This window comes from Accipiter gentilis, chromosome 1 (genome assembly GCF_929443795.1).
Source record: "Accipiter gentilis chromosome 1, bAccGen1.1, whole genome shotgun sequence".
Taxonomy (NCBI): domain Eukaryota; kingdom Metazoa; phylum Chordata; class Aves; order Accipitriformes; family Accipitridae; genus Astur; species Astur gentilis.
This window is the reverse complement of record NC_064880.1, coordinates 5,767,664-5,793,584: the sequence shown is the minus strand read 5'-3', so window position 1 is coordinate 5,793,584 and position 25,921 is coordinate 5,767,664. Positions and strand designations below refer to the sequence as shown.

General features: G+C 52.3%; 1 protein-coding gene across 6 annotated transcripts in view; it reads left to right on the top strand.

The window, feature by feature from the left end:
* The window catches only part of CASZ1 (castor zinc finger 1), a 208,432-nt gene that overhangs the window by 134,248 nt on the left and 48,263 nt on the right, over positions 1–25,921 (top strand). For all 6 annotated transcript variants that reach the window (XM_049804962.1, XM_049804952.1, XM_049804979.1 and 3 more), the window contains one exon: positions 24,724–25,293. In XM_049804962.1, coding sequence (XP_049660919.1) covers positions 24,724–25,293 — 570 coding nt within the window. The remainder of the gene's footprint in view (positions 1–24,723; positions 25,294–25,921) is intronic.

Below are 25,921 nucleotides of genomic sequence, written 5' to 3'. Positions count from 1 at the left end.
AGGAGTTTTGGTGCCTTCTCTTGGATTGCTTTTGGCTGGCGCTGGTGATGTAACCAGGACTGGCACGGTGCTCGCACGGCCTGCCAGGTATTAGGGGGAAGGGCCCAGGTGAACAGCAGAAGAGAACACAGAAAGGATGAAGAAAGTGTTCTGCAGCATGATAGAAGTGGGTCGTCCATGGGCAAGTGAAGTCTGCGTGAGTCCTGAACAGGGTGTATCCTAAGCTTCCAGATTTTGGCAAATACGTTATGTCCCATGCCAGGTTGGGGAGGAGTTGCAGAGAGTAAGAAAGCCTTTCTTGCCTGGCTGTCTTCACAGGCGTGAGGCTCGGCAGGGTGAATTCTTTGCTTCTTTGGGGCTCTTTTTATTTGACCGGATTAAAAAGCCTATTTGAGTTTCTTAAACCATTTAATCTAAAATCCCCAGGTAGATGCGCCATTGGATTCAGTTTTAAGCTTATAAACAAAATAGGTCTGTGTTTGTCTCTTCTTCATTTTGTTCTAAAGAAGCAAGGGTTTGACCTGTCCTCCCTGGAGTCGGGGGGTAGCTGGGCTTCTAGTGCTTATGAATCCCCTTGAGCTTTCCAAAGGGTGGGAAGGTGCGGAGACCGGGGTGCTGGTGTGACCTTCCTGCAGCCCCAGGTTGGGTGTGCGTGTGGCCCGGGCAGGTGGTGGGAGGAGGGAGCAGGGGCCAAGCTCCACTGGCCGGGTTAAATGACTGAATCGGTTCCCAGGGCTCAGTACCTACATGGAGTGCTGAGCATACGTAAAACCCCATTAAGACCATTGCTCTGCACATAGTGTGGGGAGATGGAATAGGAGGAGACCATAGACAACTGGAGAAAATGAGAGGAAACCATGCTGCAGTGTGATCCACTGGAGCGGTCTGGGTAATTCTTTCCAGTTCCCACAGTCCTCTGAGAGGAGCTAGTTTTCCTCCTCTGCTCTCAGCGTGCCCAGCTCCTTCCAGGGTTTCCTCCTGCACCCGTCCTCTCCACCCGCTTGGGGTTCTTTTCTCCTTCCCAGCTCTGTACGGCTTTATTGCTGCCACTCCCTGCACTTCTGAGGAGGTTTCATGGACTTGAGACCAGTTGGGACTGCTCTCAGATCAGCCCAAAATGGGACAGTTGATGATTTGTGTTTGCAGGAGGGAGGTGCTAATGATGCCTACAGGAGCAACAGGAATGTCACAGCTCCGTGGTCCACAGTGTCATGTTTCTGACAGCGGCTAGTGCCAGATGCTCTGAAGGAAGGTACCAAACCCCACAACAGGCAGATGTAAAACGATCTGCCCCTGTGTCCCCTCGATGTCCTTTCCATGTGTCCGGCAGGGACCAGCTCGAGTTAGTGATGCCGCACGCCTGTGTGGGATGACGGTGGCAGCGCTGGGTCCAGCCCTCGCGGGAGAGGTGTCCCTTCCAGATCCTGTCCCCAGTGCAGCAGCCACGGCAGAAAGCTGAGCAGAAAGGAGGCTGGCTGCCATCCTAGCTCCTTCGTGCAGCCGCGGAAATGCTCATTCCAGCGCGGCCGTAGGAAGGCCATGAGGGCAGGCTGTCCTTCTTGCCTCTTGCAGTCTTTGCTGTGAGCAGAGAGGCCTCCCATGTCCAGGGCTCTCAAGGAGATGCTTTATGAAAGAGGATGGTGGGAACAAGACTGTAGCCTTCTCCTCCCCCTTCTCCCAAGGAACTGGAGACAGACAGAGGGACAGGCATCTGTCCGATGGCAGCTTGAATAGGAGGGAGCCCTCTTGGCTTTGCCGAGGGAGCCTCTTTCTATATGGAAATGAAGAATTTAGGCTAATGGAGCTCAACCATCTCTAATTTTGCGATGGCAGGAGGATTTTGATTGAAAGTAATTAAGCAAGCTAGCTGTAAAATTAATTAAAGCAAAAGGGGGGGATTTTTTTATTGGATTGGATAGCGATATAGCGGCTGTCAAATGGGGGACGGATGGGGGTGACCTGAATTCTCTGCCCTCCCTCCTCCCACTCGGGACGTTTATGTCACTTTAATCTCCTTACAGCGGCTGGTGTGCATTTGTTTGAAATAATCAAGGAAATATGGTCAGAAATTGTCAGCTTTCAGATCTAATTTACCTGACAGCCCTGCGCGGACCAGTAAGCCTCTGTGTGTGTGTGTGAGAGCGTGTGTGTGAGTGTGGTGTATGCGACTGTGTGGTCATGGAGGACTCCTTGTCTCCCTTCTCTCCCTTTTTTCTTCATTCTGTCTTCTCTCGATTCCTAGCAAAAATATTTCTGACACATCTGGGACCACCCAGCACCTTGCAGGAAAAAGAAATAAGTTTGAGAATTTTCCTGTGGTCCCTTCTCCACCCCCACCTTTCCATCACTGCCTCCTCCCAGCCTGCTGCCTCATCCTTGCACCATAACCAGCTTTAGGGTTTAGGCAATATAGGATTAGGGGAGGTGGCTGTAATTCTGTATTCCAGATGGCTGGCAACTGCTAAACCCACTGTCACAAGTACCGAGTTATAAAAATACTTAAATTAGGCCCTTTGTTTCAGCCCATGTCCCTGCCAAGCAGGTCTCCTGGTGTCCTGTCGGCAGCTCAGCTTGCACAGCACAGGTAGGGAACTCTGAGTCAAGACTATAATGATGCTGGGGAGAGGCTTCTCTGGACTTGCACCTGTCTGGATTCCCTTGCTCAGCTCCATCTGCTTCTTTTTGCCTTTAGCACTTAGAGATCCTGCAGTAAGAAGAGCTAGGCATGACTTGGTGTTCGTGTGTGCTCACTTAGCAGGTGAAGGTCCTGATCCAGGGACATACAAAGGCTGCAGCTCTCACACAGCTGACTGGGGGGTGCACACTCTTCACAGACATCCAGGTTCCCCCCCTCTGGACCTAATCGTGCAAGAACCCAGTGACCTGAGCTCAATGTACTGGAAACTGGGGAGGGAGGGCAACTGCTGTAGGGTCAGCCTTTCCTCAGAGCTGCCCTGGTGCCTCACATTTGTCTTGCTAGGTTGGCTCTTAGGGTTATTATTTATTATTTATTATTGTTCATTAAGTGCTGACAGAGTTGGGGCTTTTGTTTGTTTTGTTTGGGTCTCCATTTAGAGGCCTTTGCTGAGGCAGTCTTCAGTGCCAAGACCTCAGGCGCTTTTACAATTACAGCCCGTGATCCTATTGTATTGTTTATGTAATGACTCTCAATCCCAAGGGATTCTGCAGCCTTTCTTAGACCTGAGCACCCAGCACCTGGCAGAGAGAGTGCAGGGCAAGCGCTGGCCACTGGTGCCAAGGAAAATCTCTGGGCTTTACATGCTAGGGGATCATTAATACATAGACGGATCAGGCTGGACCTTGCTGCGAGGATCCACATGCAGGGAAGTTGATTAAGCTGCTTCAGAAGGAGCAGATGATTCATCCCTGCCACGGTCTGTGTGGTTGCAGAGCATCTTGGTGGCTCAGACCTGATGCTCTGGCTGTTGGGTGTCTGCAGCCCACCAGTCTGTCTCCGAGACAGTGAGCTGAGTGACTGGTCTTTGTGGGCCAGCTTATGTGACCAGTCCCCTGAGTGTCCCAGAGCACCCCAAGCCATCTCAGCAGTGGGATTGAAACTTTTACCCTGTTAAATAGATGTGTGGAGAGCACCTCACCAGCTCTGTAACCTGCTGGACATGGGTAGGACATGGTCTAGTCCATGACCAGCCACGTGCAGCTGTGCTGAGGTGGGTGATGAGCTCATCACCATGATTCCCGGGTTTATTTCCAGCTTTGCAACTGATTCGCTTTGTATCTGTAGCCATGCGAATGCATAGCTTTGTGCCAGTGCTTCCTCATCAGTATAATGGGTATAATTAGGCTTCCCTGATAGAAGATAGTGCCGAACGCTTAGCGTGCTGGAAGATTTTTTTCTTTTGTTTAAAAGTCCTTTCCAAAAAAAGGAGGTAAGACCTGACTCGAGGGTGCTGGTTCCCATATTGTATTTCAAATATATGTGGATTAAAATATCTGTCAATATCAAACGCTTTCCTTGTGGGATAGGTCTGCTGTGAAGCGTTGGCTTCCCATAAACCTAGCAGAAGCTGAGTTAGGTAAAGACTAAGTGCTTCTAAGCGCTCAGTCTCCTCTGTATTCAGCGAAATACAGGGACTGCGGGATGTGGCACTGCTGATCTGTGTTAATTACAAATATAACAGAATGTAATATCAAGAATAGTCTAAATAATTTCATGGCCTGTTAACCAAAAGAGAGCTTGAGTTCTGGGATGTGGACCAGGCTACCACTGATAATGGTATCTAAAGTCAGTGGTGTCTAGAAGAAGGGTCATACTGTGCTGGCTGCTCCTATTTCCTTCTGTAGATTGCAAGACCAGGTGATTAAGAGTGCATTAGATAATTTTCTAACATTCCCTACAGGCAGTTACTGGCATTGCTGTAGAGGCATCCTGAACGACGTGTTGGAAAAGGAAGTGCACAGGACAGTCTTTCTGCATTGTGAAAATGTTTGAGACCCCCATGCAAAGCTGTGCTCTGTTCTGACTCCAAGTCTCCTCAGACATGGCCGAGGAAAATGCATGTGAGTGCTGACCTGGGGGCACCTTCTGTTGTTCTATTTGCACCTACTTGTACCTGTTCAACACACCTCCCCTCTCAAACACTGCCACTCTCGCTGCAATTGAGTCTGCAGACCCTGACTCCAGCACAGCCAGGAGCTGGAAAACATCCTGTAGCTGGGTGAATGGGATGAAAAGTTCAGATTTGAGTAGCGTGTCTTTTTCTCTCAGTTTGATGTGAGTGGCAGTGGAAAAAGGCATAAGCTCAGTTCTCCTGTCACTGATGTGGTGTCAACGGGGAAAATCATTCTTCTGAGCTTAGCAGAGTGACATTAGCATAAGAGCAGTCAGAGAGGGATCGAGCCTAGCAGGTCTGGAAGAGGAGAGCTGACGCACTGGGCTGAGAGTGTCTGCGATATTTGACACGTTGATTTTGCTTGCTTGTGCTCAGGACTAGATAGAGATGAGCCGCTCATCCTCAGTCTATGGGGCAGGAGAGTCTTTCAGAAAGCAGACCGGCAGCTCAGCTCACATCAGTTCAGAGAAACCTTGGGAATGTGCGAGGAGATCTCCAGGAGTGAGACGTGGCAGAGACACCTGTATCTGCCTTTCCTGGGGAGGCAGTTCAGGCTGTGGTGCTGCTGACTCACGCAGCATCTTGCTCCAGCACTGAATTCTGCCTGCTGTTCTTGTACATCCAGCTGGCTTGGGGCAGCAAATGGAAGAAAAAGCCAGAGCCAGTGGCTCAGCTGATTAGGGGGTTTCAGGCAGAGCTTGTCCTGCCTGACTTGCAATGGATTTGGGGGCTTTCTGTAGAAACTGAGGGCAAGGGCAAGTCTGAACAAGCCAGTTACTCTTATTTTCCCATGGAGGCAGAAAAGCTATCGAGAACATAAAAATGTTGCAATAGAAGGTTTGGGGATAAGAGGGCATAGTGTTGCTGGCCAAACAAGACTGTGTTTGATGATAGATCTGCCTTATCTTACTGTCTTATCTTATGCCACTTACCTCCCTGGCAGTGGGATCCTGGGACCTCACAAGGATTCAGGACAGGCTTTTGTGAAGACATCCTGAGCAGTGAAGCAGGGTGCTGAGTGGGGCGCAGGGCAGCGAGGGAGGCATGGAAAGCCGTGTGTCACGCTTGCAGCTCATCTGCTGGAGCCCGGTTAAAACACAGGTGTAAGGGAAAAGGGCATCAGTATGTCTCCCACTCACCCTCTCCCTTCCCCCTTCCTTCCATCTCACATCCTCCCTGGAGCACCATGCAAGTTTATCAGTTTACACCAGAATGCAGTAAAATCACTGAGGTTGCCAAGGTCTTGTTTTCATTAATTCTGAACCCTGATATGCCAGCCCCCCGCTCTGGCACTCATTTGCAGGGCTGTTGCTGCTAGTGCAGGCTTGCCTCATGGCTTATTAAACCAGCACCTTTGAAACCTAGGCTGAATTCATAGAATCGTAGCATCGGTAAGGTTGGGAAGGACCTTTAAGATCATCAAGTCCAACTATTAACCTAGCACTGCCAAGTCCACCACTAAACCACGTCCCTAAACACCGCATCTACACATCTTTTAAATACCTCCAGGGATAGTGACTCCACCACTTCCCTGGGCAGCCTGTTCCAATGCTTGAAAACCCTTTTGGTGAAGAAATTTTTCCTAATACCCAATCTAAACCTCTCCTGGTGCGACTTGAGGCCATTTCCTCTTGTCCTGTCACTTGTTGCTTGGGAGAAGAGACTGATTCCCACCTCGCTACAAACTCCTTTCAGGTAGTTGTAGAGCTAAACAACCCCAGTTCCCTCAGCCGCTCCTCATAAAACTTGTGCTCTAGACCCTTCACCAGCTTCATTGCCCTTCTCTGGACACGCTCCAGCACCTCAATGGCTTTCTCGTGTTCGGTTTTGGGACCCTCGCTACACTATTCAAGGTGCGACCTCACCAGTGCTGAGTACAGGGGGACAACCACTTCCTTAGTCCTGCTGGCCACACGATTTCTGATACAAGCCAGGATGCTATTGGCTTTCTTGGCCACCTGGGCACACTGCTGGCTCAGACTTCAGATTTGTAACAGCTGATTCCCCCATGTCCCATGCTCCTCCAGTGGCTAGAAAACAGCTTATTAAAAATCACCATTGGTAATTGCCTGGGAAGTCACGTTTTTAACACTTTGATTCTTGGGAGTTGAGCTCTCTCCTTTCTCAGACTATGGAGTAAATCATGACTATCCCTGCTATTTACTCTAGACTACAGAGGACCTGAAAACGTTCCTGTAGGGCCGGTCTGCCCTCAGGAAAGCCAGCGGATCCCAGTCACAGTTGTCTTTTGGTGGAAAGAGATCTGCATGAGACTGAGGATTATCGATTCAAAGGCAGTGATTCCCCATCCCGGGGAAGGAGCTGCCAGCAGGGAGCCAGCAGCTGCAGTGGCTGCAGGGACCCTCGACCCACCGCTGGTCTGCGCTTTCACTGTCCCCAAATCCCTTTCCTCCGCAGTGTCTGGAGGTGGCTTCTCCTCCCGGCCTCGGTGGAACAGCAGATGGAGAGAGCAAAGGCTGGGAAATGGGTTGCTCAGCGAGTGAGCCTGGATGTTCCCGCAGGGACTTGGTGGTGTTTGTTGGTGGGAGGGCAGGAGCAGCAGAGTAGCCAGGATCCCTCGTCAGCGTTTGTGTCTTTTTTCATGTTGGTGGATATTTGCCAGTAAGTGATAGTGTTGAGCTGGATACCACTGAGCTGCTGGAAGTAGAATGAGACCTGTTGACTTTGAGAAGCTTGAAATGTGTCTTTGCCCTGCAGTGCCAATATAGCAGCTGCAGAAACAAGCTCATTAGTTCACCACTGAGAAAGCAGAAGACAGAGTCCCCCTCACTAGCAAGGGAACTGAAGAGGAGGAATCAACTTCCCGGACTGCTCTAAAGCTAAGCCCGTGGCATTTGGAGTACATTGTCATTGCAAAATGAATTTGCAGGACCGGTGCATGACTGTGAGCTGGCAGGTTAGCCTCCTGGAGGTATGAGCAGGCACTCCGGGTCCGAGTGTCCTCACCTGGGTGACTTGTACTGGTGCAATACTGGGACTTCTCGGGGCATCTCCTGTGGTTGTTCGCAGAGCTGCCACAGGCTCCGTCAGCAGCAGAGTCTGGGAGAATTTTCCTCCTCCTGCACCCAGGCAGAGGAGGGAAGGGAGGCTGTAGGCAGACTGGGAGCAGCTGGTTCTACAGTCTCCATGTGCATCCTCGCAGCAGTGGGGCAGCTCCCCAGCCTGGGTGAGAGCCACGCTGCTACCTGGCTGGGCTGGCCGGCTTGGGGTGCAGAGTACCAGACTTGGGGGAGGGCTTTGTGGGAGAGGGCTCAAGGCAGCACTCCCTGAGTTCACTCTGCACAGGAGATCCACCCTTATGGAGCTGTCTTTTTATTTGCAAACTGAGCAGTTGTATTGGAAGAGATTTAGCAAACATGGGACTGCACAATGCTATGTGTACTGAGTCACACATCAGGGCTAGAGCCAACTAGCACTGTGAGCTACTGAGGCAAACATTTGAGAATAGTTACAATAGGCACCAAAAATATCTTCAAATGAGATCTTTCTGCATTGCTGCATGTTGGGTAACAGGGAGGGCTGACAACCTAAGCTTAAATTCTACCCACATGCTCTGGAGCTCATCCTGGGCAAGGCAGGCAACTGGGATGGGAACAAAACAGAGGAAAAGCAGTTTTGCTCCTATAAAGGGAACCCTGATTAGCCCATGTCACATAGGTTGAAAAAGTTCTGCTCTGGTGGGAGAGATGGGGTTGTGGTCCTGCATAGCGAATTAGGCTCTAGTGTTTGGCCCTGAGGTCCTGGCTCTGACTGCGTTTCAGGAAGGAGTGACTCCAGAATTACTAATACCCTGTTGGATCTGCAGCTCAGAGCTCCCCACACCTGCACGGGGCCAGGGCAGGATTGGTCCCTACAAGATGCCTTCTCCTGTTTGGTTTTAAAGCTCCCAAGCAAGGGGGCTGCTCTTAAGGTCTCTTGTAGAAGTTCTCCCTGTTGCAAGAGTTTCTCAGGGGTTTGCTCTGTTGTTGCTGTTTCCTCTCCGCCAGTCTCCTTTAAAGTAAAGGAGCTAATTCCCCAAAGCCCAGGTCTGGTTTTAGAGACAAAATTCCCCAAACTCAGATTTTGGGGGCTTGTCCAGGCCATCTCAATAGAATGGAACAGGCAACAAAGGCTCTTGGTGCTGTCTGGCATGTACTCGCACGGACTGAGTGCAGGGCTGGTAGCGAGCACTGAATCTGACTCGGTGTCCTGCCAAGTGACCCTGCAGCATCTTTTCCCCAGTTGCACCATACCATTCCCTCGCATCCTGCTGTCTGCTGTTCTCCGCACCCTCGTGCTGGGGCTGGGATCGCACCTTGGCCTCGCCGCGGCCCCTTCCTGGCTTCGAGCGCACGATCTCTCCCACTGGTTTTGCAGCCGTTTTTTCTGCCAGCGCAGGGCACTGAAAAGTGCTGGCACTGCCAAAAACCCTGTGTGCACTACGACTCCCCAAACATCCCTTTATTTTTATTGTTCTGTTAATTACTGTTTAAACTTTAATAAGTCACTTCGTCAGGAGGGGGGACCTGCAGTGAGGTTTCTGTGCAAACACTGGGCCCGGCAGTGACTCTAGTGTAACATAACCCTTTATACAATGTGGGAATGTTTAGACTGTAACAGAAACTTGTTATTTTAATGACAGTTAAAGGGGGAAAAAAAAGAAAGAAGCGAATGAAAAAGGGAAGCAAGTTTGTTGGGGAAATGGCTCATCTCAATCTCTCTGTCTGGCCTCTCTTCTCTTGGCTTTAATGATAGCTGGATAAGGAGGCTTTATGGCTTCTGTTGAAGCAAGTCTTGTTCCCAGAGATGCCCTATACAAGGCAGTATGTGGTCCCCTCTGTTCTGCGGGGTAACGCTGACAGTGGAGAGATGCTGATGGAAGCAACATGGCTTGATTTTGCTCAGAGGCAGCAGCAGATGCGTAAAGCCAATTTGAGCTCAGTCTAATTATTCTGACCCACACAAGAGACTTTCCCCATCTATTCGGAGCTTCTTCCACTGTTCAAGTTTTTTAAGTAGCTGTGCTGAAACAGATGCTGGCATGCCATAGGTAAGAGGGTCCAACATCTCGTGGAAAAATGGACCTTGAAGCTGGAAAATGCTGCCTTATTTTGACTGGTCACCACTCAAAAGGAGGAACCATTATGGACACCTGAGAGAGGGAAAGGCGGAGAGAGAGAAAACCTTGCTCATAGTCTTGGCAGTGGGAGGAGAGAGGGTTCACAGGCGTCCTCGATTTTGGATTGTGGCTGTTGACATCTGTATCGCTTCGAGGTAGCGAAGGGGGCCTGTGTAGTGGCTGATGTCCCTGCATAAAAGCACTGAAGTCACCTCCAGGTTTGGCTTGGTTATATTTAGCGCTCACTATAGACAAGACCATATAGAGTGATATATGTGATCTGAAAACCTTCAACTCCTGCTGACCTCTCTGCTGCTACAATGAAATCCCCCAAATCTTTACAGCTGGGTGAGGAGTGACGCAAGACCGGGAGAAGGGAGAGCTCCCACCTTCTCCCTGACAGGTTTCATGTTTCCCCCTCCTGTGGGTCACTGGTCCCTGGGGGTGCTGGTCCCTGGGCAGCACAGCTTCCTCTGCCAGCTGTGGGTGGTAGCCCACAGGGACTGAGGGAAGAGAGGTGCGAGGAGGGTATGGGGGTGCGGGCTGGGGCACAAGAGGTTTGGCAGACGTTAGGAAGGAGGAAGCTGGGATGATGTTGGGAACTTGAGGAAAGAAGAGGGGAGAGGAGGAGCACACTAAGGCTGAGGCTGGCAACTGGGAGGGGAAGGGGGACACAAAGGGCAAAACTTTGGAGGGGAGGGGGGGTTAGGAGGATGAGGGGTGTAAGGAGCACTTTGCTGGAAGCAGAGCCTTTCATAGCATCAAGAACCTTCCTCAGGCGCCAGCTCATTGCTGGGAGTCCTGTTCCTCTGTGCAGGGACCCTCTCTCCTCTTTGCTGAGTGTCTGACCGAAACAGGAGCCCTGGGGACTTGTACTCTGTAAAGCTTTTTGGTGAGGGTGAATGTAGGGTGGAGCAGGAGGGGATGAAATCACGGCCCTCCGGGGGACTGTGTTTTCCCAAGTGGGTGAGCATGCAGGGAGCAGGCCAAAACGGTTCACGCTCTCCTCGCCCGCTGCTGGGGTTGTGATTGTTATTGATTGGGTTTGCTGTTCTCGGCACTTTGTGTTTTTCCAGCTGAGCATTGGCTGTCCCTTGAATTATTTTTTTTTTCCCTTTTTTTTTAACCTCTGCTTTAGTTCAGATACCCACAAACATTGCATATGGGGCAGGTGTGTGCACAGCTCTGTGCTGGCCAGCACTGCGCGGCTGGGGGGAGCCTGCACCAGGGCTGCACGTGGTTGGGAGCATGCAGGGGTCTGTGTAAGGTAGCAGTAAGCCTGCTGTCAGTAGGATTAAATTCATAGGTCTGTGTTATCTCTGGAAGTGTGTCATACAAAAAGGTAAAGAAATCTACTCTTGTAGAAAAACCAGTGTCAGGGCTTCATGTTGAAGCAAATAATAGGACCATGCAGAGGGACTTCCCGCGCTTGGGCATGTATAATGTATATCTGGCTCAGGGTGCATAAGCTTCAACCCCAAAGACAGAGGGCCAAGGGAACTGCTAGCTGGAGAAATAGTTTTGTTTCATTTCCAACGTGTGGTCGTGACTTTCAGACCCTGCTGAAGCCCCTCGTATTGGCCTGCTCTCACTCCAGCCGTGTGCTCGCGTCCCTCCTCCGCAGAGCTGTGCCTGCTCACGGGGCCAGTGGCAGGAGCCATCCCTTTAGGAATGGCATTTTCCAGGTTCCTGTGTGAGGCTGAACATGTCCCAGCTGCAAAAATAACTAGCCTATATACCCTGTGGAAACAGGAGCAGCAGCGACACATCTGTCTGGTCTGGGCAGAGCCAGCTTGTAACTAATGCCCCAAAGGGGCATCGAGCGGCTGCAAGCTACTTGTCAGCGTGCGGAAACCCAAAATAGAGACCTTTGGGGAGGACTAGCCCGTCGGAGGGGCGAAGCTCTGCAGTGGGCAGAGCAACAGATACCTCTGGGCCTCTTGTAGGACCGGTGGGTTCCAGCAAGACATTAATATTGACTGGCTTCTCTGGACCAGCTGCGGGGCGTGCAGGCTGCTGGCAGGGCCGAGGCGAGGGGCCGAGGCTGGCACTGCTGGGCACCAGCGTCCCCGAGAGCAGCCCCAGCCTCTTCCCCCCGGCCCCTGCTCCTGCCTCCCCCATGGCCGGTGGGGTCACTTTGGTTGGAGAGCGCAAGCTGAGCTCAAGGATAGAGCCCCCTGGACGGAGCCAAGGAGCCGCTGTATAAAAAACGCTGAGGTTTTCCTTTTCTGTACAGCGCGTTTCCCTAAATTGCCTTTGACTGTGTGCATCGCTAATGAAAGTTTATGCCCTTGTTAGAAGGACAGGCAGGTCCGTTCCAGTTAGGGCTGGGTCTATCCTTCTGCCAACTGCCCTCCCCAGCACACACGCACACACTCTCGCTCGCTTGCTCGCTCTCCCCGGTGAATAAGTGGAGGCTGTTATAAAAAAAAAAAAAAAAAAAAAAAAAAAAAAAAAGAGAGGAGGGGAAAAAAATTTCCATATTTGTGTAAGTTGCTTTAAAAGCATTTTATCATGTCATAAAAAAAAGGAAAGTACTCTCGGAAATTGATCCTGCACACGAGCCCATTGGACAGAAGGACGTCGGGATGTTAATGGCTATTTTGCTCCAGGGTGGCTTATTAAAAAATTTATACATAAATGCTTAAAATTGCATAAATTATTTAAAAAAAAAACATAGTAAGCAATTTGCAATCCCGATCCACTTTTCCTTTTTCTTTCCCTCGTCATCCTTTTCTTCCCTTCTTTCTTACAAAAAAAAAAAATTCCTTCCCCCTCTTCTCACCCTTGTCCCCTCCCTGTCTGAAAATGTGATGCGTCCAAAATTGTACATGTATGTGTGTAAAATAAATACGATTTTAAACGTGACCCGCCACTGGCCAGTGGAGCTAGCTGTGAGGGGGAAATAAAAAAAAAAAAAGAGGGGAGAAGAAAAAAGAAAAGAAAGAAAGAAGTTTGGATATGATGAGTGTTTCTCGCAGGCGTGGAATGTCACCCACATATCCTGGAGATTGTACTGGGGAGGTTTATGATGGTTTCCCATTGATTTGTTTCCCCGACGCAGCTGCCGACCTCTATTGAGGGACAAACATAATCAGCACTGACGCAAATTAGATGGTTATTCGTTTTGAAAATTGACAGAAAAACAATAAAAAAGATGAAATGCTCCCAAATCAATAGATATAATGAAATTCAAATAATCCGAGAGATGAGGTCTCCATGGCAACTGATAATGTGGAAAAGAAAACAATTTAATAAAGGACAGACACACTTTGAAAACAGATTGGGCAAAGGGAAGGCGGGGGGGCGAGGGAGCAAGGGGGGCCGTGGGTTGGGTGGTGGTGGGAGGGGGCAGCGGGAGGAGGTGGTGGTGGGGAGCCGGAGCCGGCTGCCTCTCCGGTTGGTTAGCGGTGCTGTAGTGAAGGATCACTGTCCATCCCAAGGACGCTTGCCATAATTAAGAGAGGCTTTCGGTCCAGAAAGTGCAGATTCAGGTTTTAATACACAAAATTATTTCAGGAGCACTGAATCGGAAAGTCGTTTGTTATGACCTTCCTGAGAGGCCTGGAGCAGGGCATGTTGGAGGCGCGGCGGCTGAGCCAGCTGAGTTATGGCATATTTGTGTTTTTATAGTGCGGAGGGGAGGGGGGAAGGGGGGAAGAAGGTTAAACAGTATTTACAGCTCAGTTGTTTTCAGAAAGGAAAGAGAAATAGAGTTCATGAAAAGATGCGAGTGGAAGAGAGAGAGAGAGAGGGAGAGGGAGAGATCCCCTGCCCGGCACACACACTCCGCTGGGACGCCAGCTCCAATGAGACACTCACCGATGCTCTTTTTGCCTTAAGGTGTGAGGTGCAGATGGGCTGGGGGTAAAGAGGGGCTCTTTGGTGGGATGGGGAGTGTGTCTGTCCCTGCTGCCGAGTCTGTCTGCAGGGTCCGGCTGGGAGCCCACTGTCTTCTCACTCCAAGCTGCAGAATAAACCGCTCCTGGCATGCGGGCTCGTGCTGAAAGCGTGCGTGCGTGTGAGTGTGCGTGTGTGTGTGTGTGTGTGTGTGAGAGTGCACGCGGGGTGCTCTGCACTCGCACGGGTGGCTGCCTGTGTGCATCTGCACGTGTGGCTGCTGGTGGGCTGTGTGGATGTGGGTGCTCACCGTGTGTGCGGGGCTGAGCAGAGCTCGGTGCGTGCGGGTGTGCGCCTCTGGGGAGGTGCGTACGCTGGGTAGCTGTCTGTGTATTGCGGTGTGCGGATGTAATACTTGTACAGTCACAGGTACCTAGACGGTTGCATGCATTAGCATGTGTTCTGTGCGCGTACCGTTACATGAGCACATGCATGGGTATGCGATTGCGTGTGCTTGTGTGCTGGGTCATGTGTGCCTCTGCATGTGATAGTGCACCTGCACGGCCACGTTTTTGTACACGTGTGTGTTCCCACTGATGGGTGTTTGCAATTAGTGATAGCACTAGCGCATGGCTGGGCTCACAAGGACAGGAGAGATAAGAAGATGAGCCCTAATGACCAGAAGAAAGAGCAGCAAAAGGCAAGACAGAATTAGTGTCGGTGTGAGGGGTGGGAAGTGTGGGGTGAGTGCCCCCACAGCCCAGCTGGTGGGGGTGTCTCTCCCATGCCTCTCTGACAGGACTGCTGAGTTAACAAGCTCGGGGATGACCCACTGCTTTCACACCAGAGCTCAGCTCTGCTCTGCTCTGGCCAGACCGTGAGCCTTTTCCACACAAACAGGACGGACAAGCGTTTCTCCTAACCATGCTGCGCAGTATTTGCAGGTGCCAGGCACCCCCGAGGATTAAAGAGCCCCTGAACTTGCAGTGCTGTGTGTGATGGGTGCCTGCTCTGTGGGTTCACAAAAGACTCCCAGCCCCACTTGGGGATTATAGAAACCTCCAAGGGATCCGAGCGCCCCCTTTGCATGCCAAGCCCAGAGCATGTTACCTGATCACATACAGCTCAGGCAGCAGTTGGGGGCTGTGGGGAGGACGTAGCACAAGCTGGAAGGCTACGATGCTCTAGTTTGCTCTCTGCCATGCAGCTCTTGCTAAGGTCTCACTTACCTCGTGCAGGCTAACACACTGATTTACTCTGCAGGACCTCGGAAGACCACAGTAATGAACTTTTTCTGGCCCTGTGTTTCTTAGTGATGCAACAAGCATTCAGGCTCCCAACTCCCATTTAGCTCCTGACTTCCCACTGCAATTAATTAGGAGTCTGCATTCTTTGTTGGGTCTGAGCTTAAGGGTGTTGAAAGGGATTGCAAATTGCTCTTAAACTGCCTACCAACTACCAACAGGGTTTGGAGGGACCCTTTTTTAGGAGGTGGCTCACTTAACCCCTGCCCTCGATTAGGGATGACCCTGAGCCCAGCCTGAAGCCAGGGAGCTGCTCTCCGCTGACTTTGGTCACGGTGGGTTTGGGTTCTCTGTAAAGTAACTCATTAAAGACAGTCACCAAGAGGGACTGATGAAACTTTGAGCAGTCCTCTTCCGAATCTGTGTCCTTTAAGAGACCTGTTGTCTCTCCCAGGTCCTTTTTATTCCCCCAGTGTCAGGTACTTGCAGCTAAGTCTGGTTCCCTCTCTACCACCTCAGTGTTTCGCTGCACCCCCTGCCCTGTCTCAGCGTTTACAAAGGGGTCAGTGCAACACTTCAAAGAGGCTCACGTCTTGGCTTGTTCTTCATTCCTTGGGAGCTGGCTCCTGCACGGGCTGGCTGGCCCTGCTCTGGAGGCTTTCCCAGCCCTCTTTGCTCTCCACCACCCCTTCCCTCCCTCTCTCTGCGTCCACCGTGTCCTCCTGGCACAGCACCAGGAGTGTGCATGCGTGTCTATGGAGAGGTGAAGTTAGGCACCGTGTTTGCATTTAGTTGCCCTGACAACATGTCTGGCTTCATAGGGAGTTTTCCAAGGGCCACAGCTAGCCTGCAGGGACCTGATGGTGATGAGCTATTACTCTTCACTCTCCCTTTTGCTTCTTTCCCCTCAGTTTTCTTCACAACCTGTGGGGAGATTGATGGCGGGATTGTGATGTAGATGTTAGCAGTTCTGCTTGATTTATGGAGTTACTTAGGCTGAGTGAGGCCACTTAGGCTCGTCTGAATAGTAAACCTTTTAACTGGACTAAAAAATTAATAATAAATAAATAAATAACACAAGGAGGAGAAACTGGATCAGAAAAGCCAATCCTCTTGGCTTTACGTTATCTGAAAGAAAGCCTCTGAAGACAGGAGGCTCCAAGGGAGCAGCCTCTCTTAGCCTGGGGAGCCGCGAGACCCTGCTCGCTGCGTTAGGCTGGAGCTCCGAGAGCAGGTTTTCATGGGACCAAGAGGAGGAAACTGTTGAAAGGTCTCATCAAAGATCCTGCATTGACAGATGAACTAGAAAGTTGGCTACAGGACGCAAGGGACTTTTGAGCTTTTTGAGGATTTTCGAACTGTCCTGAATCAGTGCTTTTCCTCTGCTGTTACCTGAATTGCAGTAGCACCTAAAACTGCAGACAAGATACTGGGCCCACTAAGCTAGGCAAGAAATCTTTGCCCAGATGGCTGACCATCTGAAGAGACCCAGCAGGTCAAGGGCAGAAGGGGAGCCTGCATGCTGTTAATTGCTGGAAGAGAAGGAGCAGGTCAGTGGCAGAGCAGGGAGCAGAACCAGAGTTCCTGACTCCCGTTACTCACTTTTTTCCCCTATTCTTTCCAGTCTGCTCCTTTTTGTTAATTCTGGAAGTTCCCTGTGTTACTTGTATGCAGAAAGAGGGGCTTATTTCTTGTCCTTTGGAGGTTCAGGGTACATGAGTGCAGAGCGGGGCGAAGGGAAGGACAGAGGCAAGGAGCTTTGTCTCAGTGCTCGGGGGCGAGCAGCAGAGCCGTAGTGGCTCTCAGAGTAAGGAGGCTGGGGGTAGACAAGATCAAAGCACATTTAGGATCATTTTTGAGATCTGCTCAGGAAAAGGTTCAGGCGTGCGTTACTAAAGAGCTGTGAAGAAGGATTAGTCCTGTCCTTGCTCGCAGTTGAACCACTTTCCCCACCAGCTGTGCCAAATGCCTGTGAAGAGCTGGTCGAGCGGCAGCAGAGCAGGTCAGTGGCAGGTGAGAAGGCAGTGTCGCAGCGACCGGCGCAGTGCGAGGGACCGGGGCCAGTGTGGAGGCTGCCGCAGTTCAGCCGTGCAGGGAAGAAGAGCCCCGAGTGGGGCTGAGCTGGGGCAGGGTGAGGAGGACAGGGTCCACGCAGGCTGGCACGGTGCAGGTGAGGAGGTCTCTGCAGTGGGAGAGGGCCGATGCGGCAGCCGAGGAGGCAGCGCAGTGCTGAGTGTTAGCAGGTGTCCGTCCTGCTCTGCTGCCTGCCAGCCGGGCTCTGCTCTCCAGCGGGGACTCTGCGGACTCTGGAGGACTTTGAGTTGCAGCCCATTGCACCATTGCAGCAGGAGCGTCTGTGCCTGGGCTGTGCTAGGGCCAGCTCACTCCTAGTGTGAGGTCTGTGCTGCCTTTCTCTCCCTGGCCAGTGATATATGGCATAAATTAGGCCTCTGAAGGGGGATACTGCATCCTTAAGAAGAAATATGTCCTCATTTTTCTTAAACACCGTTTGCACTGAGTGAAATGTTTAGAAGGGACGCTGAGGGATAACTTTATTTCTTACTAGGGAGTTCAGAGCCGTTCAGTTAAACCCATAAAACACTGGGAGTAGGGAAGCTGACAGCCTGCCCGTGCATTAGAAAAGCCATTACTCATCTAGGGGAAATTCACCCCATGCTGGAGCCTTGCGTTACCAATGGGGTGGTCCAGGGGAGGACACAGGATCATCTCCCTCGGCCATCTAAGGGGTCAGGAGGATGCTCAGAGGTGGAAAAGACTCAGTTAGTAACAATCCAGCACAGTGACAGACTGCTGATAAGGACATCTCAAAGCACCAAGTAAACCTGGCTGGGTTCAGCCCGCTGGGTGGCTAAATCATCCTCATTCCTCCTCCTCTGCATGGGGAAACTAAGGCACAGAAAGCTGGGGAGACTGACGGTTGCACCATGATTGGAAGCCAGGCTGGAAGCCAGCACTCCTGGCTTTTAACCCCCAGCTTAAATCACTATAACCAAATTACCTTCCAGAGTAAGGAGTGAAAGTCAGGAGCCCTGATCCCTTGCTCTGTTTCTGCCGCAAGGCCATGTTCCCAGGGTGGAGTCGGGAGTCCTGGCTCCACCTCCGTTGCTCCGACATTCAGCCCTTTCTTCCCAATGAGATTTAGAAGATCCGATGGAAGATGAAGGCAAGGTCTTGGTGGTGGTAGTAATGGGAATTCCTGTCTCATACGCTGGTTGGTGTGTGGTGGGCTGCGTTACAGGTGTGGCTGGGTGGGCTTCTGCTCTCGCACAGGCACCTTGCCGGTTGCAGGCTGCCATCATTCCCCCAGCGGCTGGCTGTCCGAGGGGACAGGGCCACAGGCGCCCAGCGTCATGGCAGACAAGGCATCGGCCACACAGAGGGTCATGACTTTCTATTTGATATTTTATTTTGGAGGCTTGACACCAAAAGATTTAATATTTGTTTGAAATGAGAAACAGTTCTCAAATGAATTTGGAGAGCCTGGGAATTAATGTCAGCCCCCCCCTCCCCTCCCTAAACACCCCTCCTCCCCGTCAGCTCAGCCCCCCCCTTTCAATTTCTGAAGCCTGCTGATTTGAATATTTATAAATATCAGTAAATTATTTATTGTAGCAATCTGCTGTGCCATTTCACCAATCGCCGTTAACACTTTAGGGCTCGCTCTTCAGGAGGACGCGACTGGAGAAAACAGGCACCTGGGGGCTGGGAGCGTGCTCTGGGGAGGGGGATCTTGTGCCAGGGCAAAGCTTGCGTGGCTGTGATGCCAGGAGGGGTTGCCTCTGTATGCGGCACAAGAAGAGTTGGGGGTGTTTGCAGGAGAGTACGGGGACCCTCTGTGCCCAGTACTAGGGGACACTGCAGGGGGACACTGGGAGAAGACATGGCTGGAAAGGGAGGCTTGTGTTAACAGCGGAGGGCAGCAAGGAGGATTGTCTGATAGGATGGGCCGTTTGCTGCAGCACCCTTGCAGGCTTTGCCCTGCAGTGTGTGGGGACCTTGCTCTGGCTTAGAGCTCAGCCCTAGTCGTCTCTACTTGCAGTTTCTGTTCTCTTGAGGAGGACAATTCCTCTCGGTTTCTCCTCTCCCATTCCCTCCCTCCATAATTACACTGCTGCACTGAAAATACACACCATTCAGAAATGATGTGGCTCTTTTCTGTTTGGGGAGAGGGGGGGCTCCCAGTGTTCATGAGGTGTTCTCCAGAGAAACCCTGGCAGCAGCACCAAAGCAGCCAAGTAGCCAGGTGGGAAACAGGAGCCTCCCAGCTGGCTGGCAGCCCCAGTGCAGGGCACCACGATCTCCAGAGCCCCGTTGCTTCCACCTCCTCTCAGGATGACTTCTGTCATTCACTGCCCAGTGCTGGTTTCTGTATGCTGCCCCTCACTGTCACCAGAAAATTACAGCTTAACTCTGCAGCTGAGGAGGTTGAGCAAAGGGAAGCAGGACAGGCTCGCTGAAGGGAACTGGTACTGGTGTCTGCCCCTTTGGGCCAGGGTCAAACCAGACTCTGGGAGCTGGAAATAGGGGGAAAAGCAGCCTCTTGTACAGCTGGAGGTGCCAGTGTGGCAGTCGCAGGAGAAGGTCAAGCAGTGCTGAATGCAGCCAGACTGCACTCTGACAAGTGCTGGCCATGGGGACCACAGCAGAGTCCCCTGCTTTTCCTCCACGGTTTATGGATGGGGTGTGTGGTGAGAGCCCTGACGGTTATGGGAAAGCAGGGAGCGTAGCTGGCAGCGCTTCGGTGAGGATGCCCTGGCTGCTCGCTTCATTTCTCCTCCCACGTCTTTGATTCTCCTTCTCCTCCCTGCCCAGTGCTGAGCTGGAGCCTGTCAGGTCCGACTTTCGCACCGAGGGCTTTCCCCGGCTTCACGCAGACACGCACAGGCGGGATCCATGCTTGCAGGGCAGAGGAGGTTGTTAAAGAGCCTTTGTGAACTCCCCAAGGTCAGCCAGAAGAGACAGCATCCACTAATCCAAGGTCATTTCCTGGGCTAAAAGCAATAAAATGTTTTATTGATAAACTGAAGAGGGGAAAATATACACACTAAATCCACTCTCACACATCACGGGCCATGCCTGGACTGTTGCTGCCTTTGCCCTGGCCCTTGCTGGGATAATGCACGAGCCGTGCTGGAGGGGAAATGTTTTCTGGAAGGGGCTGAGCGTTTGGCTGCCTTCCCTGCCTCCTCCCAGCATGTAGCTGGGCACTGCCAGGCCATTGCTCTGGGGAAGCACGTTCCCAATGCCCCAGCAGCCTTCTGCTGTGGAGGTTTGGTTCCATCTTAGGGACCGCAGCTCAAGTGTGAAGAGGCTCTGGCATGCAGCATCCTCACCCCCCACCCCGGCGAGCTGTGCTGCCCTCCCTCTTTGGGGCTCCTGGACAGACTGGAGTCTCTCCAGTCAAGCTTGCACCACAGTGGTTAAAAAAGAAAAGGACTGTGCAGCATGTTGGCCCTCCTTCCCTCCCCCTCCCCGCCCCAAATAATGCCGTTAATAATTAATCGAATGAGAGCTTGCAGCTCCTGGAAAGCTGGCACTGGGACCTCCCTCTTGAACGGAGCTGCTCAGCTGGGCTTAAAACTCTTCAATAGGAATATGAAAGCTCCATCTGTTCGACGTACCCGGCCCTCTGAAGTGACAGCGTGCTGTCGCTCCCCAGCCAGCACCCCTCTCCCCACAGCATGGGCCCTCCTCCCCCTCCTCTCCTGCCCTTCCTCAGCCCCTGCCCCATCCGGCGGGGGTCCCCGCTGCACCCCCAGCTCCTCCCAGACCAGTAAGTTCCAGCCACATAGTCAGGGCCCCTTCACCTCCACCCGTGCCGGCTGGTTCATCCAGCTCCCGCATGCCCCTTTTTCACTTTGGCTCTCTTTTCCTTTCTCTGCAAAGCCAGACTTTCTCTTTGCCGCGCAGTTTGCCCCTTGGCTGGGATGTCCTATTTCTGTCGACGCTGCAAAGCCCCTCGTTCCCGCACATGGTGTGCCCCCCGCAGCCCTTCTTCTCCCTTGGGGGGAAGCAGAGCTAAGCCGTGCCCACCTTGGCAGCACCACGCTGTGGAGTTCATGGGTGAGAAAGTGCTGCTTCGGGGACTGCGCGGAGGGAGAGAGCCTGGGGCTGCACACGGGGTGCTGGCAGCACATGGGGACCAGGGGAAAGAGGGGCGGCGGGGGGCAGCTACCTGGCCTTGTCGGCAGCAAGTTCAAGGGGTGACAAGGCAGCGAAATGGCAAGGTGAGTTTTGTCCTTCTCCTTGCCAGGCCTGGTTGCGGCAAGCCGTACCTTTTCTGCAAAGGGAGGTTCGCTCTCGAGATGCCACGGGGCTGGGTGCAGAGTGGAGGGAGCTGGTGTCTCCTCGCAGGGTGTGGGGAGGGGGCAAGCGAAGTAAACTCCCGGTGGCATTGTTTTCAGAGGAAGTGCTCAGTGTAAATAGAGCATGTGGGAGAGTTTGTCCTGGGCAGAGATGAAAAGTCTGTGTGACAGGCTCAGGTTATAAACGGCTTCCTCAGATTGATGTGAAATCAAAACATTTCTATTTAGACGAAGAAAATGAAGGGGGATGTTTACTTAGCCTGGAATCTTTAAACAGTGCGATGGAGACGCAGGGTGATTTGGGGTGGGGAGCTCGGCCTGGGGGGAGGGAGCCTCCGCTTGGCTTCGAGGGTCCCTCCCTGCCTGGCAGGCCCGACCTCAGGCAGATATGAGGGTCCCTCATTCAGCAGCTCGATTCCTCTCCCTCTGCCTGAGTGAACGAAACACAGATGCTCTGGTCCCCTCCGGCCTGATGGCCATCTTGAGCATTTCTTTGTAAGAAGGGTTTCCCTTCTGCTTTTGAAATTGAAAGGCTAAAAGAGGGCAACAGAAATGTTGATATAGGTAACGTCCCTCCCATTCCATAGACAAGGAAATAAGGCAATGGAAAGATAAAATGATGTGTCCGGGCTTGTGGAGAGTTGGTTGCAAGGTTGGCAGAAGAAGCTGGGAGTTCTGATTCCCTGCAGCCATACATGCATAGGTGGGATGCAGGTACGTAAAAACCCTGGTACTACAGAGCAAATCCCATCTCAGGAAGGTCTCTGGGGGCGTTAGTTTTATAGATCAGGGAAAAGGTACGTTTTCAGAACTTGCTTTATTTTTAACTTGGACTTCAGGAAAAGATTCTCAAAATGTTAGAGCAGCATTGCTGTGCTCAAAAAAAATCCCGGTCACAAGGAGAAGGGACAAGAAAGATGCAGAGGGGAAGGGCAGGACCCGGAGGGCAGAAGCTGGGGAGGCAGAGGGGCAAAGCCAGGGTGTGTGAGGTGGAAGGAGGCAGGAACAGGAATGGAAGACAAGTTGCAGGCTCCCTGGAGTTGCTGCGTATGCGGCAAGTGCAGCCTCGGGAAGGTCTGTTCATCTCTTCCTTTGAATAAATATTTATATATTCATTTGCCGGCTGGTGCACGCACTTGGCTGCTCACCTCCAGACCAGAATAATGGGACCTGCCCTCATTGCAGAAAGGGGGAGGGCAGTGGGGATCTGGGCCGCCGCGTGTCTGCCTCCCAGTTATCTCCAGCTGCGAGCGATGCTGATCTCACCAGTTAAGCAGGGCTGGGTATCGTGAGAACGTGGACGGGGAATCACCAGGCAGCATTTGGAAGAGTGGCGCTGGTGATTCAGTGCTGACCCAGTGCCCCAGCCCTGGGCAGGCACCGCACCGCACGGGAGGCACCATCCTAACTACCTGCAGCCGTTGAGGCTCCGCTGGCCCTTCGCCCGAGCATACAGGCGTGAGCTGTAGGTGTCCTGGCCAGGCTCCAGTTGGAGCTCACAGCAGCCTCCCGAGATTCCCTCTGTGGGACCAGTTGCGCATAGGATTGGCCTTCACTTTCTGCCCTAAATAGAGTGGGAATGTGATGGGAAAAGAAGGTGCCAGCACACAGAGACTTTTGCAGCTTCATGGGCGTCTGCCTGTGCCCATCTGTATGCGTGAGGACTGTGTGCGTGTGTTGGGGGAATGTGTGAAAGGGAAATGCGTGGGGAAATGTATGGGAATGTATTTTGGGGAGATGGGACTTTTTAACCCATACGTGTATGACTACATTTATGGAGCGTGCTAGCGCATACACGCAGCTCTTGAACAGCTATAATTTCTAGATGGGGAGGTATGTGTTTGGGGGCAACATGTGCTTTCCCTTCACGAAAGCATAGATTGCACGTAGGTGTTAGTGCCGGGGGGGGGAAGGGGGGTGTTCGGAACGTGGAGGCGTACATTTTGCCTCCCTTTGCGTGGGGGGCTGATATATTTGTCGGGGGGGGGGGGGGGGGGGTATTTTTCTTGCAGTCCTTGACAGGGAAGCGTGTCTGAAGCTGTCAGGAGTTTACGCTAAGCAGCCACTCTCTGGCTCTTGGACAGCAGGTCTAAAGTTTCAGTCTGTTTGTATTGGGCTGTCATGTTATGGGATTAGGGGCTGTCACGATGGCTTCTGGATGCATTGTAGGGGGTCTGATTAATCTCACTGTGCTTCTGTGGAGCAGCACCTCTGTGCTGGTGACAGGGAGGTGTGGGCTGAGCTGCCACGAGGGACTCCTGTGCAGTGGAGGAACCTGTTCTCACTATTCGAGGTCTGGAGACGGTTTCTGTTTGCCCTCTGTGTGATGGGCCCCTCTTTCAGTACGACATAAAGTCTAAGAGCACATTTTGGAGAGACCTCCAGCAATGTCCCCACACTAACTCCAGTAGTGTGGTCTGTGTGTCCGGCAAGCGTTTTATTGGGTGCTTTTCCTGAGCCCTGGGACACAGAGCAAGGTCTGCCTCTGCACTGCGAGCTGGGGAAGAGCCAGGCTGTGTGCATGTTTCTTGCCCTGGGACCTTTAACCCTTATTAGTCTGGTTGTCTCTCAGAGGTATTGTAAGTAAAGAGGGAAATGAGACAATGCAGCTGCTTTAGAATCAGGTCTTTGCTTTTATTTGCGATTGAATCTTGTTAATTGTTGATGCAATAATTATGTGAGTGACTCTGATAGGGACCATTTAGTTCAAGATTCTCCGTGACCTTGAAGTTAAGACCTTACCTTCTTCCTTTCTCCCCCCACTTTCTCTTACCCCTCCTTTACTAGCTGTCACATATGAATAAACTACATTAAAATAACAAACCCACACTAATTAGCTGATTGTGCTGGGAAGTGTGAGAGCAGAATTTCCTGTGTGTGCGAGAGCGAGCGAACGAGCAAGCAAAGGGGCTTGATCAACTGATACCAACCCAAGGTGATTTTCTCCCATAGGACTGCCACACACCAGTCTGGTGCTCCAGCACACGCACTTGCCAGGGCTACTGTCCTCTGTACTGGTTCTTTCTGGTGCATACTGGTTCTCTTCTCTGAGAATATACATAAACCCCATTAAGTGAATTCCTCACTGTCCCTAGGGTTAGGCTTGGGAAGCCGTTCTCCCTGCTACAGGTGCTCGGGTGCAGTTACCGGCTGGTGTGGTTTTGGCAGCCAACACATTTGGGATGGAGCTGGGGACCTAAACTCAGGTGGTGCTGCAGTCTGAAGGGGAGAGCAAGTCAGGCTTTTAACAGACTTCACATCCTGCCTGAGCCAGGAGCAAAGGCTGGTCCATACCACGTTCTCCTGCCTGAGGTGTTTGGGGCCTTTTGAGCCCAGTTCAGTCCCAGCATAAATACATGCCTCTTTCTTGAGGCTACTGGCATCCTTCGGTACCAGCAGGTTCGGAGCGTGCCTCTCACCAGGCTCTCCTGGCTGGGCTTCCACTCAGGGCTTAGGAAACAGATGGCAGTCCCACCTTTCAGAGGATGACACTGGCCATGCCTGAAGGCCCATTGGGTTTGGACCAGCCATTTGCTGTTTGGGTTCAAGTTGTCTGATCCCACTAATGCCCTTCCTTGCTTCTTTCCCCTCTCTCTTTCCAGCTGAAAGAACTATATGCACTGACGCAGCCTCAGGAAAACCCACAATGGCTGCCAAGCGCAAAGGCGGCCTGAAGCTAAATGCAATCTGTGCCAAGCTGAGCCGCCAGGTCGTCTTTGACCACGGGGGAGCCGAACAGGCACGAGCGGACAAGGGGCCGCAGCGGGAAAGCAGCAACAAGGACCTGCCTCAGCCCGGGACCAAGGAGCTGGGGACAGAGTTTTCAGATGGACTCAGCCGCGTGCAGAAGATCGAGGAGGACAAAAGGAGGGAGGTGATTGAAAAGTGGGTGAATGGGGAATACAACGAGGAGCCCTTGCTGGGGCGAGCGGAGGGCAAGGAATGTAAGGGCACTGAGAGCGTGGAGGTGCCCCCTGAAGGGGTTTACATGGTGCAGCCCAAGGGCTGCAGTGACGAGGAAGATAACGGGGACGAGGTGGACGCTCTGAGGGGCTCGCAGGATGGCAACTTCTTGGATGACAGGGATTCAGACGGGCCGGCCTCGAAGGACGATGCCTACCGGTCCTCCGGTGGCGAGACAGGCTCCAAGCTCGGGGGAGGAACCGCCTCAGGTAAGCCCTCTGCCCCCTCCACCTCCCTGCGCGGGGCAGCTTCACGGTCACGTTTTCCATGGGACAGACGAACCTGTTGCTGTGTGTCTATGCCAGATACTGTCTGCATCTGACAGCCAAGGAGGAGGGTGAAAGCCCTAATCCCCTTGCAGAAGCCTGGCATTTTGCTCTTGGGACCGTGCTGAGTTTGCCTCTGCTTCAGTCTCCCCTTCCCGAGAGGGCTGTTTGTTAGGATGGATGTGGCTGGACGGCTCTTTCCAGACCACAGATCCCTCGGTAGAGTAGATCTCCCCCGTAGGCTCCTTCACACCATTCAGATGGAGATAGCTGTGGTATGTGCTGGTTTTCTGGTCATGTATTTCCACATGAGGGGGGAAAAAAAGGGGAGCGTGCCCTTGTGGCAAATCCCAGGTGGATGCTGCAGCATATTCACGCGCACGCTGGTTTCGCGGCGCATGGCATTGCATTGCATGGCATTGTAGCGCATGGCATTGCAGCGCGTTGCAGGCAGGGTTGTGTAAACACACTCATGCCCACACGTCGCATCTTACACAATGGTAATTAAGCCCGAGATCAGAGTTGACCGCGGGAGCCCCGGGCTGGATGGAGAAGGCCAGTACCTCATCGC